The following is a 16,361-nucleotide window of genomic DNA, read 5'->3' as shown; positions in this document are numbered from 1 at the left end:
ATCACTTCATCTTGTGTGAGAGGATGGTATGGACCAAAACAGAGCCAAATTAATCCACTATATTTTACAGCATGGTTTTATGATGCCAGGTTGGAAGTGGACAGTGGTTACCCTTTTTTCCCTTCTTCTTTTTTTCTTTTTTTTTTACCTCAAGACAAATTGAGGACAGATTCTTATTTCCAATTGTGGCCCGGCAAAGGGCAAGGCCATTTAAGGGAGATGGGAAATATTGCCTAAAAGAAATCAAGCGAGTTAAAAGCAACTAGGTAAAAAGTAACTAGAAAGATGCAATTGGAAATTGACACGAGTCACACTTGCAAATAAATATCTCTCCTTGTCACTTTTTGAGCGTATGTGCTAAACCATCTCTCCTTGTCCCTTTTATGTCCAGGTATGGAGATCCCTGATGTCATCAATATTAAGCCCATATCTTGGAATGCCCATATATGGACATACTGTGTCAGTCTCAAGTGGTCTAAGATGTCAGACATCTATGATGTCAGTCATCTCCATATTTGGGAAAAGTTTAATTTTAAATTGTGTGTGCCTCTCTCTCAATATATATGGAGCTGAATATCGTCACCTAGCTGGATCTCCATATATGATGATCACGACACTGACCTCATCAAACCCTTGATAGCCATACATGGAGACGACTGGATCATCACTTAGATCTCCATATATGTAGCTGGCCAATACCTCTACATCTGACATCAAGAACTTCATGATATGGATAGCTCCATATATGGATATGGATATATAGGTCAGAAATTAATTCACTAATAAATTAATATCAATTAAACAATACAACCTTTCTCTACAGAAAATGATTCCACACGATTCCGGATGAAGCCGGACGATTTGACATATGGCACGAGCGTGTGGCGCAAAAACTATGGGAGAAGTAGCGCGCCAAACTTTTGGTCACTCTAGAATAATAAAGTCGGACGAGTACTATAGTGTGTTGCCCTGTTAGGGCAACCATGCTAGGTAGGTAGCAAGTTGTCACTTTCGGGCAGAAACCTTGTATGACAAAAAACATTACTTTTCAGGAAATTAAAAAATATCCTGTGGTCCAATAGATCCATATTTTGGGCATATTTTCGAATGGCATAAATTATTATTTGAAGATATTTCAAAAATAGACAATCTACAACATCACAAAGAGTCTCATTAATACAAAACTAGTGGACATATGAAATAGCTGCCTATTTTGAATTTATACACTAACTTTGTATTACACTATAATGCCACGAAGTATGAAATATAGCATTCATTAAAGAAAAATATTTAAAATATATTAGAAAGATTAAACTTTGAGATACAAGGTTTCTGGCCGACAGCGACAACATGATATCAAGAAGACATTTGGCATTTGGGTGCGTTATGGGGAACATTGATCTGAATAGCTAATGGATACGACTGGCTTACCTCTATATGCGTCTGCCACTGTCTCATATCTTCTACCTGCATGTCATTAAGACCTGGAGAGAGAAAACGTACCAGGAATATACTGTATCATATCGTCACTGTCGGGCAGAAACCTCGTATCTCCAAGTTTCAAATGTGTACATATTTTCGCAAAGTAAAGCCCTGCTTCACCATACAAGGCTGTTGCACAAAATGAGTGAAAACAGCAGATCTACAAGCACACAACGCTTCGCGGTGCGATGTGTTGTGTGCTTGTAGATCGGCTGTTTTCACTAGTTTAAATCATTTTTAAAATGATAAATAAAAAAACAAACGGTTTTTGACATACAGTACAAGGTTTCTACCCGACAACAACAATATGATAATTATTTGATAGTCCATTTCAAAGTGTATTTTGCCAAAAATACTGTAATTCTGCAAAGTAATATACTGTACAAGGTTTTAACAAAGAAAAATACTATGATCTTTTTACATTTATATTATCAAAAATGTTTTGGAAATGATTTGGGGCCAATCTCTGCGATATCCTCATTGACCATCATGTGCCCCAGCTCACAGGACGAGAATCTCTGTGCAATTTGCTACACCGGCATGCAACTAAGTATAAATCAGGCCTTATGATTCTCCTGTCCACCACATTTCCTTCAGTGAAGGACATTGTGCACGTATGATTAATATATTAATTCCCAAATATTTACCCTACCATGACTGGACATCTCATTAGAATGAAGGCCTTTGAAGTTCTTTCTGTTCCACACTCCATTAGGTGGTTCTGCAGTTGCCATGGTTTCGCCTCCTACTGTCTGCTGAGATCCAGCAAGAAGAACCTGCAACAACATTGAAAATCTTGAAAGCATTCGTGGCCCACCCATCTTGACCCCTTAACACAGCAGCCGATTAAGAGGACAGGTGGGTTTATTGCAACCGAAGGACGCAGTTTAGTATGTGAAACGGCACACGCTGACTCCGTCCGTCTGGACGTGTACACTTTTTTACGGTCTATGGGTTTGCCGATCTGACATCATGCTCTGACATCACTGTGTTGTCAGGGGAACCACGTTAACAGAATGGGTATGCCTCTCTGACATCATACTCAGAATTCACTGTGATGTCAGGGGAACCACACAAACAGAATCCCTTTTATGCCCTTATATGGAGATCCCTGATGTCACTCATCAATATTAAGCCCATATCTAACAGGACTTCATATGGAAATGCCCATATATGGAGGCCACATCGGCCACATAACCACACTAACAGAATCCATATATGGCCAAGACAGATGGCCACGACAGCCCATATGTGTGTGGCTGGTTCTACAGACAGGGATCTCTCCATACAGTATAGGGGCATAAAAGGGATTGTAAGTATAATGTCAGATGTCATAGACATCATAGGACTTTCACATAACGAATAACTGAGTAAGCATATTTGGGGTCTCATATCTCCATATACATGGATCTCCATATATGGGTATCAGGGGTCTCCATATGGGTAACTGGTCAGGTATACATCACTGGCCAGATGGCCAAGACATGGTGCGACCTCGCTTTTTGCCCTTAGGCGTCTTACTGGTTTATTTTTATAATTTTTATTATCATTATTATTTGCATATTAATCTATCTATAAATGCGACAAATCTCTGTCTGTTTGTTTGTAATCCGCGTATCTCGAGAACCGTTCGTCCCACCGGCTTCAGATTCGGCACGCGCGTTCCCCGCCGCCGCGCGGAGTGCAGTGCCGGGCCTCGACCCGACCCGACTCGCGGTTTTCCGAAACCGGCGCGAAATGTTCGGAATCTCCTTATGCGGAGCTGATTGTTGACATCAGGCTGTTCCGGAGGAAATCGGCGCAAGCGCTGAGTCATTGTGACATCACTTCATAAAAGGCTCTGACATCACGTACGCCACATGAGTCAACAAAAAATCTCTGTGAATGTGTATGTATGTATGTGAACCTCGAGAACCGTTCTTCCCACCGGCACGCGCGTTCTCCAGATATGGGCATAAAATGAATCCCCGAATGCGGAGCTGATGTCTGACATCAGAGTTTTCCGCAACCGGTACTGTGTGTGCAGAGATCTCCATATATGGGCATAAGGGGACAAAGGCAAACAGATGGTCAAAACGGGTCCTATGACAACAGGTATATTGGGGTTTGCATTAAAGGGTGGGGACAAAGGCTAACAGATGGTCAAAACAGGTCCTATGACAACAGGTATATTGGGGTTTGCATTAAAGGGTGGGGCATTCATGGGGTCCGCTCCAAAAAAGAAAATAAAAGAGACAAAGACAAACATAAGACAAGCGACAAAGCGTGGGACTGGGAGGATGACTTGAATGATGCAGATTTAAGCAGGCTGTGTATTCTGCTTAAAGAAGAAACAAACAAAAAGCGACAGAGATCTCATATATGGGCATAAAATGGACGCAGATAAACAGATATTTCCATATATGGGCATATGGGCATAAAATGGACCCAGAACTATATCTGCAGTGATCTCCATATATGGACATAAAATGGACGCCAACAGACAGACAGCTACAGATATCTCCATATATGGGCATAAATGGACACAGGCAAACAGATGGTCAAAACGGGTCCTATGACAACAGGTATAATGGGGTTTGCATTAAAGGGCGGGGCATTCATTCCCTATTTACATCGTTCCCGAGTTGGCCAGGTCGCCGACTAGACGCTGGAAGGGCGGCCCAGCTTCTAGTTAATTAAATAATGATCAATCGAGTTTCTGATTTGGAACAATTGAACCAACATAGTAAGTTCCTATTTATTGGTATCACAATGGAAAAATACCATGTCTTTTTTTTACATAGTTGTTTATAAAATTAATGCTATATTATGATTAAAATTCAAAAGTGTTTTCCCAATTATTTAAGGGCCCACTTGCAATACCCTCAAAGCCCTCTCCATATTATGCAAGACACATTCAAATGTGCTAATGTTGACCTTCCTAGTTAGAATCTATTGGGAATATTTTTTGGACTGTGATACAACTGATTAGCCTAATTACTGTAAACGTACTGCACGTGAAGGTATGTACTGTACAGCTCAACAGTATCAGGGTCACATATAATAAGATAGTCCTCTTTTGTTGAGCAAGAGGTCCAATTATTTATACATACAACAAAGCAATATACAGTATCACGGTGATTCTCAAGCTTATTAATTACATTCTAAGGTCCCCAGTTTGATATGCATTAGATTAGAGGCCACAGACATCCTGGTAATCCCCGGATCTGACACTGAGAGACAGACTTGGTATATAAGTTATAGGTTTTGACCTGTGGTTACCTACAGTGCTTCTCCAGGACAAGAGTGCCATTCAGAGTCATTGCAGGTTATACTACACAACGTAAACAGAATGATAAGCCTTGTCTGCCTCCATTGCTCGGATGTTGACACTGACAGACACGTTATAGATAACTATGCAAGAGAGAGGGCTCGATTGGGAGTGTAGAAACCTCGTGCTGAAACACTTTGAGGTATATTGCAGTCCAGTGCACAAGGTGAGACTGCGAGATAAGAGACTAATTCCTCGGAGTGTGTCAGAAGGGGGGGAGGGGGGGGGGGGGAGATAGAGAGAGAGAGAGAGAGAGTTAATTTGTCCACAGCCATGAAGCCTGTCAGAAATTTAAAAACAAGTTGTACCAGTGCCCAGTTTTTCATGTCAAGGACCCCTAAAAATAATATGCCCTGAAAATACTGTGCCATTAAAAAATGTCAGATAACTCTGAAAATAGAAGATATACAAACTCATGGCACAACATGCTTGTTGTACATCATACAATGTATATAGGGTTAAAGTGGTTAATAAAGCAGCATGTAACTTTTTAACAGCTATATTATATAGCATATTATGTCCCACAAAATGATAAAGTTACATGTTTAAGCAATAACAACCATCCTTCCATAAATGTATAGACTCAGGGGGGGTCCCTGCTAGGGGCTTGACTGTACAGTATTACTATAAGGGAGACAATGAGTTTCATCCTGGCATTTGCCTAGCCTCGCATATAGCCAGACATTAGTCTGGTTCTTCTCAAAGTGTTATTCTTTTCCCAAAGGGGCGGAAGATTCAAACCTACAACCAATCAGAGACTTACTATTTGCATACTGGGCCCTGGTTGGTTTCTCACGACTTGTGAGCTGTGAAATATTTCAATAACTGAGCGGGGCCAGACCTAATCTGCCACGGGCAATTTTTCTTTTCAATAGCAGATTCGTCTGGCCATGGCAGAATTGCCAGACAAGGTGAAGACTAGCCAATCACAGTGGGTCCTCGCCAGACATACTTGGATTCTTGGGTAATGAGTTGGCTGCCATGTTACTAACAATTTACCATTTACAATTTAGGCATTTAGCAGATGCTTTTAATCCAAAGTGACTTACAATAAGCAGGTAATACATCAATATAATAAGCAAGATAATATGTCAGTACATTAATAACAATATAACAAGGCATAGGAATATCAACCTAGAAAAACAATAACATAGGTAGACCATGCTCCTAATCAGTATAAAACTTTTCTAAAACCTAAAAATGCTATCTAGCTTCATGTATGGTCATTGAGGGAAGGGGAGTGTTACAGAAAGTGCTATGGGTTTAGGTGGAGTCTGAAGAAGTGAGTCTTCAGTCCACGGCGGAAGCTAGGGAGTGAGTCCTGTAGTTCTAAGTGCGATAGGGAGTTTATTCCACAGTTTGGGGGCCAGGAGGGCAAATTGTCTAGGACAAGTGGATTTTTGTCCTGGGGTTATTAGCGAGGGTTCTGTCAGCATCCCTGTGTTGGCTGATCTGAGTGAACGGGTGGGGTTGTAGGGGTTGATCAGGTTTTGGAGGTATGGAGAAGCCGTACCTTTGGCTGCTTTGAAGGTCAGCATCAGTGTTTTGTATTCAGTAGCCTACTTGTGTCCAAAAGAGTCAATCTGTAAGGTGGGAGCTGTTAGGGTTCAATGTTTCGCTCAAGGACACTTCGATGGTAACTGATGGAGAGTTGGGGATCGAACCAGGAGGAACCTTCTGTTTCCCAAGCGGCGTGCCGCGCCGAAGATAGATGATGTTTCTACATTCCTAATCAACCGCTCTCTCATGCATAGTTATCTATAGTGGGTCAACATCCATTCAGGGAGGCAGACAAGGCTTATCATCTGTTGTCGTTGTGTAGTATATCCTGCAATGACTCGGAATGGCACTCAAGTCTTGGATAAGATGGGCATGCAGTAAATAAGATGGGCATGGAAAAAAAGGGCAAACATGTAATATATGGTTTTAAGTTTTTCACGTTATCAGCAGTAAACTCATATTTTTCAGGATTGTGTAAGCATGTTATTCTCAGACATGGACTTTAACCCACACACCAAACCCCCTGGCCAAACCAGGGTTATTATAGTAACTAAAGCATGTTTACGGTAGACTATAGTCTGAGGGTCTGTACGAAGCTACTCTGTTGTGTCTCGGCAGTGCCACTAATGTTTGTTCACATTATGGTCTATATATTTCTTTTAAGTTGTTGCTGTCGGGCAGAGACCTAGTATAATGTTTTTTTTGTAAAGTATTAGAAATACTTATAAATAGAAATACTTAGAAATACAACAAAAAAGTAGATGTAAAGTAAAGTATTAGAAATACTATTAGAAATACTTCACAAAGCGTGCAACGCATCACCTCGGTATCTTTACCCCCAGCTGGAAAAATCCAACTGAAGTGATCTTCAGCAATTTTGAGAAATTGTAGACATTGCAAGCAATTTTAGAAATGGTTCAATACAACTATATTCTTATGGTGGTCCCAGGCACAAAACTAATTCAAAATTGCAGTTATGCTTCAGCTATTTTTTAATAGCCAAAGCAAAAGTATTATTGAACTGAATTTGATGCTATATTATCTAATTTTACAGGGGACCCCCTGAAACCGCTTCAATGATGCCTGGGTGTACCTAGACTCCACTTTGAGAACCAGTGTCATAGACTGGCCACATGAATTCCCGGATCCACATTATTGGAGCCCTTCTGGATAATAGGCTGACTTTCTTATTGACTTGATGTGGCTGATGCAATTTAGATCCATAATTAGGCTACACCAAGATATGTCTTGGCCTCTCATCCTTGGCACCAAAAACAGTCATCTCAGTGTTGACATTTTGGCTCATGCAGTCACTGATTAATTCAATACACTGAGTGACTCAGTGAAGAGAGACCATAGCCACTCAGCGAGAAATTAATATACATTAAAGTGTCATCCGCATAATTATAGTGAGTGATTTTGTTATTTTTTAATATAATTTGGCCTAAAAAGAGCACAACACAGTAAAATCCTCAGTATTCATTTATGAATTTGCAACTCTGAGAGTGTGTACATGAACTGCAATTTAGTTACATTTGCACAGGAGTACAAGAGTCAAAAAATTACATCTCTCGAGATAGACTCATACTCATACAATCTTCAAATGCAACAGTCTGCACATCGGAAGCGCGGAAAATGATGAAAATGGTGACAGCTTAATGGATGGGGCTTTTAGCACATGGAAGCACAGACAGAAGTCTCTGTAGCATTGGACATACCGATATGTTTGTGGAAGAGAGCCTGGCCGGCTTGAAAGACAACATAGAGTAGGTGACATCTACAGTATTGGTGGTCGAAATCACTTGGTGATGATGAACACACATTTGCCACAATGGACCACAATGGAAATAAGTCTGGAGCCTTTTTTTCTGGAGCCTTTTTTTTTTAGAGATATACAAATATAGGTTCATTTATATCCATCTATGTTCATTTATATGCGTCAGTATAAATGTCACTAATCGTCTCGATAAACCAATGAGAGGCCAGCAAAATATGCCCTTTATTGAGGGCATAGTGTATGACCCAACAATGACCCTAAGGATCTCAGTTGTTATGTTCGCCACCATTGCTGTCAGCAACATACAGTACACTAAGTGACACCCTGAACTTGACACAGTCACCCAGGGTGAGGGGGTTTGTGGTGGTATGTCCAGGGAAAGGGTTGTCGGGGGGGTCAACGCTAGCTAGGACGGAGTGGTTGGTTGGACGATTTGTTTAGGCGAGGGTCTTATCTAAAGCTCTTGATCTAACCTGCAAACCTGAAGGTGTGGCCTTTGGTCCAGTACTGATAATACATTTTGCTTTATGAACTCAATGGTTGTCGAGGCTGAAAATGACCCTGCCTTGATTCCCTTGTAGTTTTATTATATTTTAACCTAAGCCCATGCAGGTACAGGTGTCTCATACTCGTGTCACTGAGAAAGCAATGAATAAACATGTATGAACGTATGTTTAAACCTCAATTTCAGTTAAACATGGACACGTGGAAACCATTGTGTCAAGGAATTCTTTGGGGGTCTTAAATTATGCCATTAATGGGCCAGAACTGATATGATATCTGGCCTGGCAAATTATTTAGTAAATAGTTTACAATTGACATTATGTGAGAGTTTTACATACAGGTATAGGCTAATAGCGAGTTGAGCCAGAAGGCAAAGCTCTCTGTCAACTGAGCAATATTCTTTCCTACTCTCATCCTATGGTCATGAAGTGTGGGTCATAACCGAAAGTATAAGGTCGCGGCCTCGCGGGTACAAGCGCATGCCTCCCGAGCGTCTCCCTAGGAAGATCCTCTATGCACGTCCCATTGGGAGGAGAAGGAGACCCCTGTGGCAGACCAAAGACCAGATGGAGGAAGTACATCTCCACACTGGCCTGGAGGAAGTGGATAATGTTGCTTAGGAGAAGGAACATTGGAAATCTCTGTTGGAACTGTTACCCCCGCGACCCCATTCCGGATAAGCGGTTGAACATGGATGGATGGATGACCTAAATTTGCATATCAAACTAGGAGGGTTCCTTGAATTAAAAACGTTTGAGGGCTATAATGTCCAAATAGATAATCTACCCCACCTGAAGAATGCCTTTATCCATGTTCAGCGTGAATAACGCACAGCTGTTTTATAAGTTTCTCTCCATAAGAGACCTTGAGCCCCTATACTATGAAAGAGTCTCTAGAAATTATTTTTTAACTTTTTAATTAACAAAATATTCCCTTTGTACGACATTCAAGGATGAAACTATCTTCACTTGTACCATTTTGATTACACACGCAGTTATATCAGTATGCAGTTACAGTATACCACACAAATCTGTATCTGTAACTTCTAATCTAGAGCAACAGCATTTGCATAATATGGTCAGTCAAAGTTCCAGTATTTGAATTAACCATTGATTATGTTCTGGCCCACCATTTAATGACTTGAAAAATTGCAGACCCATGAATTTGATGATATTTAAAGGGATATTTCACTTTCAAAAAAACTTTTTTGTCATTTTATCGTCTAATCAGGCTTTTGGGAACACCCCAGACAGTTTTTTAAGTCGCTTGATTCAGTATTCATTTTATCAGACACACCCGCAAACTATACAAACCGATTATAACTTCAAACTCCATTTTAACCATGATAGATTAATCAAACCAATGGCACTTACAGTACAGGCCTATTTGTGTATACATGTGACATTTAAAAAGAAAATTATATCCCTTTAATCCCCTGGAGTTTAATCATCTTGTTTTCAAGGGGTCCTCAAGCTCAACACAAACAACTAGAACATGAACCTTAGTGAACATTTTCTGGGCTTGACAGATTAAACAAAAAGTCTGCGAGGATAGAGCTCATGATGCATTGCAACGTGACTTGTAGATTGGCTATTTTTGTTGAAGAGATTTGGTGTAGAGCAGGGGTCTTCAACAGGGGGGTCCGGGACCCCTAGGTGGTCCTCCAACTCTGTGTGATAAAAACTTTATTTTTTTACACTAACCCTATCCCTACTCTGTGTGAGACATTAGCCAAGAATAGCCGATCTACAAGCTTACGCCTCCTCGCAGCACAAGGCGTTGTGAGCTTGTATATCGGCTATTCTTGGCAAAGAGGTTTGGTATAGAGGGAAAAGAAGAGCAGACTAAGTATTGACAGTTCAAGTGCTTCAATGTCTAAAAATGCACATTAAACCAATAACCTACAATGATTATAGTGCTGTCAAACAAGTCTACGTCGTCCAAATTCATGGACATTTTTAATCCGCAACACATTTTTATACAATGTGTAGTGGGGGGGTCCCTGCTTTATCCCTCTCTCAGCTAAGGGGTCCTTGGCCTGAAAACGTTGAAGACCCCTGGTGTAGAGGGAAAGGGGGGGGGGGCATGGATAAACCCCTGTGGGGCCCCTGATCAACTGGTATACTTCACACACACCAAATCACAATGTCTAAATCCAAATACAGGATGGCTCTGAGATATTCAGAGTTCAAAGCTGTGCTGAATCTATGTTTTATGTTATAGTGGATGATATTACATTGTGAATGGACATTATCCTTAATCCAAAAACGTATGACCTGCTGATAAAACCATCTTTGCAGTATCTGGAATGGCAGGCAGAGGCCTAATTGACACACAGTAGTTTGTGTCAATGTACTGAATGAAATGGAATCTCACATTCTCACACAGAGAACCTGTACAAGCATATTGAACGTACTGATTGGCATCTTATGTCCTGATTAACTTAGCAATTGTTTTACATTGACACACCAAATTGTTTATATTCTGGTTACAACAAAATTGAATGTTAAGAAGATTGTTCTATATCGATGTCAATATTAGTGCAATTATTGCAGTAATTACAAGCAGAACAAATAATATAAAGGCTGCATCAGGCAGACAGAAATGTGCTGTGTACAGTACTGTATATCCCAAAAATACAAAGTAATGAGTTATAAGTTTGAGTCATATATTGTACTCACAGTCTTCTCTGGTTTTACACAGCACAGTGAGTCAGTGGTCCTCAGAGTGTCATTCAGCGGGTCCCACTGCCTGTGTTTTCAGCATGTGTCTTTGTTTTGTGTATGAGACAAGCTGATCTTTGCCCCCTCTGGCTCCTGGCTGCAGGGTTACACACAGCATCATGATGTTTACCTTCACACTGATGATCTAGTACATGGGTCTTCAACAGGGGGTCTGGGACCCCTAGGGGGTCCTCCAGATCTTTGTGTGATAGGAAACAAAAAATTCTACACAAACCACTTGAACCCTAGTAGGCTATCCCTGTCTTTTATGGGAACATTAGCCAAGAATAGCCAATCTACAAGCTCACAACGCCTCGCAGCTTGTAGATCTGCTATTCTTGGCAAAGAGGTTTGGTGTAGAGTGAAAAGAAAAGCAGACTAAGTATTGACGGCTCAAGTCGTTCAATGTCGAAAAATAAACATTAAACCAACAACCTTCACTGATGATAGTGCTGTCAAACAATATAAGCTGTCTCAGAAATCTATGAAAATGTCTTCAACACAATTTTATACAATACGTAGTTGGGGTCCCTGCTTTCTCTCTCCCAGCTAAGGGGTCCTTGGCCTGAAAATGTTGAAGACCTCTGATCTAGTATCACTGACACATATGAGGTATTTTCTATCAATCACCAATGTGCATTCTGTAGCTCACATAAGTGTGTTCCTTGTTTTATTTGGACCCATTCAAATTGAACATGTCACATACTAATGCCTAATTTAAAATTGCAGATCTACAACTTGATGATTATAGATCCGCTCATTCCCATTCAAATTGAACATGTCACATACTAATGCCTAATTTAAAATTGCAGATCTACAACTTGATGATTATAGATCCGCTATTTTTAAGACAAAGTACAAGTTTGGCTTGATTGGATGGTTATGTGCGTGTGCTGTGTGCATGCGCGCGCGCGCGTGCATGTGTGTGTGTGTGTGTGTGTGTGTGTGTGTGTGTGTGTGTGTGTGTGTGTGTGTTAATAATCTTTCTGCTAGGGTTAGATTATTCTAACAGCAAATAAATAACTCACATCATGTCTCACCATTAACACCCATCTTTAGATAGAGCAGCATAATTAAAAAACTGTGAAGGACACAATTTGCATAAGGATTACTTAATTTGCAGTCAAGCGATTACTTTCCATTAGGTCCCCCCTCCCTGAAAAAATCTGTTCGATTCATTGATTGACAATGGAACAGTTGATTGTTGGCTGAAGTCACATTGAAGTCACATTGAGTTAACAACTCTACATGTCTGAGAGCTACCATGAACAGCTACTGAGGCCAACGTCCTACTGAACACCTTTCCTCCACTTATCGATCTGTTTTGGTTGAATGTCATTCACTCATTGACACCGATTCTCTCCTAGTAATAATAAAGTAAAGTATCTTGTCACTAGTGGCATGGTACGCCGCAGAGCAGACAGCACAACGTACGCGCTTCTGCATTAAGCCTTCATCAGTGTTGCATGACAGGCTGATGTACAACGCTGATGAAGGCTTAACGCAGAAGCGCACATATTGATCTGTCTGCTCTGCAGCTTAATTACCATCCCAATTTAATTTATGTATTGAAATAAACATGCTTTAAAGGACAGTTCCGTGAGTGCTGGTATTATCTTTTAGAGATTTACTATAAAGTATCTTACAGAACACCTTTCCTCCTTTCCACCGTTTATCGATCTGTTTTGGTTGAATGTCATTCACTCACTGACCCTGGTTATCTCCTGACTTCCATTCCCTGGTCAGAAAAGGACCATATCGTCGTTGTCGGGTGGAAACCTCGTATCTCCAAGTTTCAAATTTGTAAATTCTTTCGCGAAGCAAAGCCCTGCTTCATCGTACAAGGCCGTCGCACAAAAGTAGTGAAAACAGCAGATCTACAAGCACACAACGCCTCGCGGCGCGAGGCGTTGTGTGCTTGTAGATCGGCTGTTTTCACTAGTTTAGTTCATTTTTCTAAATGATAAATACAAAACTAACGGTTTTGGACATACAAGGTTTTCACCCGACAACGACGATATACATCACATCTATTTTACACTGGAACCGCACGGTCACATTTTAGTACACTCCAATAACTGGCTGATCCTTCAGGTAACACATGCCAGGTCACCGTCTGACCTACTGTCTGTAGGAATTTGTGCAGCAGACTTATCATGGAATCTCTTGCAACGTGACCTAAAACTGAACACCCTTTTACTTAGCCTATTGGCCAATTTGGAAACATAACCTTCCATTGCCTGTCTAAAAGTGTTGAATTATTATTGGTATCGTAATCGTGGCGTCATTCTAAATGAGGGTCGCTCAATGATTTCTCAGACAATCTTAAAGGTGGAATGAATTCCCTTATCTGTTCACAACACCTTGAAGCCCACAGATCAACACAATAAAGCACTAAAACCCTAGATAGACTCGGTCGTGCAATGAATAGCGAAAAGCCAAGCTTGAAGGCTATATTCGCTACTTTTATATTTCTTTTGGAAAACTGTTAGGTTTTTTAAATGGTTAATGGGTCCAAAAGGGGAGCAAAATAGAGAGCCAAATAGTTATGTAATTTGTTTTCCCAACTCAGATAAATGATTAGTATGAAGTCTCATACGTCAGACACCAGCCTCATTTACGGCATGATGAAATAATAAAAATATAAAATCGCAGACATGGAGTCTGGATAATGTAGTGTAATAAAGTTTCAATCCAGGGATTTTGTTAGAGTAGTGAAACCCTCCAAGGCACTGAACATCCAGAAATCCACATTTAAAATGCCTATAAGAGCTACACTGCGGTTTTGACTGCGGTTTTGACCCGCCTGTCATGGGTTCGAAACCCGTTCCCATCGACCTTTGCTGCGTGTCACTCCCCATCTCTCTCCCCATTTCCTGTCAGTCTACTGTCCTATCAATACAGGCATAAAAGGCCCAAAATAAATCTTTACTTGTAGAGGATGGCTGGGGCTTGAGGAGCGATGGTGAATGGTGAGGGTAGGCTGGAATGGCAGGCAGAGTGGCGGGTTATCAGACAAGGATCGAACATGAAGAGCTAATCACTAAATTCTGGAGCTGTGAAAGGATGTTACTACCACTGGAGCTGAGTCAACAATCGGACTAATGGGCTGCACTCAGCAATCACGGTAATTATAACTCTTGTGAGGGGTTGAGGGGTGCGGGCCTAAGGGGGCTGGTGCTTGAAGGCTGCTACTACGTTCCAGCTTGTTGGCTCCATGGACAGCTCCACGCCTACGCTGCCTTCCATTAGGCCATCTCTATAAAAGCTCCAGTCGGCAGTGGAGCTCTCCTCAGAGTGTGTGTGGCAAGCAGCGAGAGAAGAGGTGTCTGGAGAGACAGCCGCCAGGCTAAGGACTTACACAGACCTGTACGCCGAATAGTTGCCCCGGCCAAGTTTATTTAGATAGTAGCTCCATGGGAGCCAGTATTATTTTTGTTTTGATTTTCTTTTGTTTAAATTCATACAGTATATATATATATATATATATATATATATCTTTCAAATAAAAGCCATTTGCCATTGTCCAGCGTGGAACTACAAATCCGGCCTGACTGTGGCCTGACCCACACTACTCCTCCCACCCAAACCTTACCTGTTGCCAACTCAAGTGGTCCACAACACCACACCACACCAGACAACATCATCAGTATGGATGCTCACATAATATCATTAGAGTTGTCATGCTTGGTGTGGACCCATAACAGCTAGGGTTTATAGTACTGCATATGCAGGAGAGAGGGTGTTATTTCACTCCTGGAAATAGAAGAGATGTGTTTTCTGTGGAAGGCACATGGGATGGATGGGCTTGATGGCTGAGGAAGGTGAAGGTGTGAAGGATGCAGGTGAGTGAGCCTGCACATGCACACACGTAGTAGTGGGAGTACTTAAATTATAACAGTATGAAAGTGGGTTCAGTTCCAGTTCGGTGTGTGCCCGTGGCTAAGGCACTGAAGGCAGATTGCAGAATCATTCCGGTGATCATAAACCACTTGAATCCCAGTATACAAGTGCATATTCAACATTAGCCCAAAATGTCCAATATACAAATCTGCTATTTCTGGTGAAGACGGGAGAAAAGCCAACTCGCGTCTAGTTAACATGACATTTATTTATCTTTTACATTTTTCATCAAAAATATGAGAAAGACAAATAAGTAAATATCCATTATTAGGACAATAGCAGTCACCAGAACCAGGGATGTGTGTTTTCAGTGAATCTAACATGGATAAAAAGGACTTACAATGGCTTATAGGAAGGCTGCATGTCTGATAAAATGACTATCTAATGAATATCTAAATATTGAATCATGCAAATTAAAAACTGACTGTGCTGCACACAAAAGCCAGAGTAGATGCTAAATTGATTCCAGAAGTATTAAAATAATTAAACTTTTAAGGTAAGGAAAGGTAATAAAGACACCATGGAAATGATACATAGACAGGATCATCTTTATTGAGAGAGCTTCATGATATTCATGAGATAGTTTCCCCACAGCTACAGAGGGCATGTACTGCATGCACTATATCACACGCTAGAAACAAAAACCAACACACATACATACAAACAAACAAATAAACAAACAAAGACATTTTGCCAGCGGAACCAACTTTTTTTCTTTTTTTCTACTGCCAGCCATTCTAGCATCCTGGTAAACTATCTACTTGTGCATAATTTGGCTACAGTATCACATATTGTTTTCTGGACAGTATATTTTAAGACTGCATGGTTACAAGTCAGACAGATAGACCAATAACACTCACGTTCCATTTGTAAACCCAGAGGCGTCAATTGGGTATGGCAAGGTATGGCAGCTGCCATACCTTGGCTACAGGGGGATAACAATAAAACTTACTTAAAATAAATTCATCATGCCTGTTGCTAAGGCATGGCAACATGACTGGTGTGCAACTAAGACACCAGTCATGTTGCCATACCATAGCTTTTGATGAATTGACGCCACTGTGTAAACCTCCAAAGACAGGTAACATCACACAGGATCATTACGCTGACATAATATGCATGTCAGCAGAAAACTCTAAAGTTGTGTTCTTTTTTTATTTAG

The 16,361-nt window shown here is 40.9% G+C and overlaps 1 protein-coding gene across 3 annotated transcripts in view; it reads right to left on the bottom strand.

Annotated features, from left to right (window-relative positions):
- soat2 (sterol O-acyltransferase 2) overlaps window positions 1-11,372 on the bottom strand; it is a 34,126-nt gene extending 22,754 nt beyond the window's left edge. For all 3 annotated transcript variants that reach the window (XR_013962124.1, XM_080727919.1, XM_080727920.1), the window contains exons 1-3: window positions 11,255-11,372; window positions 2,135-2,258; window positions 1,432-1,484 (exon numbers count right to left, since the gene is read on the bottom strand). Coding sequence is in view for 2 of the 3 variants with exons in the window: in XM_080727919.1 (XP_080584045.1) it covers window positions 1,432-1,484; window positions 2,135-2,216 (135 nt within the window). In the remaining variant the exon portion in view is untranslated. The remainder of the gene's footprint in view (window positions 1-1,431; window positions 1,485-2,134; window positions 2,259-11,254) is intronic.
- Window positions 11,373-16,361: the final 4,989 nt, after the last annotated feature.

This window comes from Nannobrachium achirus (assembly GCF_963921795.1).
Source record: "Nannobrachium achirus genome assembly, chromosome: 6".
Lineage (NCBI taxonomy): Eukaryota > Metazoa > Chordata > Actinopteri > Myctophiformes > Myctophidae > Nannobrachium > Nannobrachium achirus.
The sequence above is the reverse complement of the archived record's forward strand: the minus strand, read 5'-3'. Positions and strand labels throughout refer to the sequence as shown.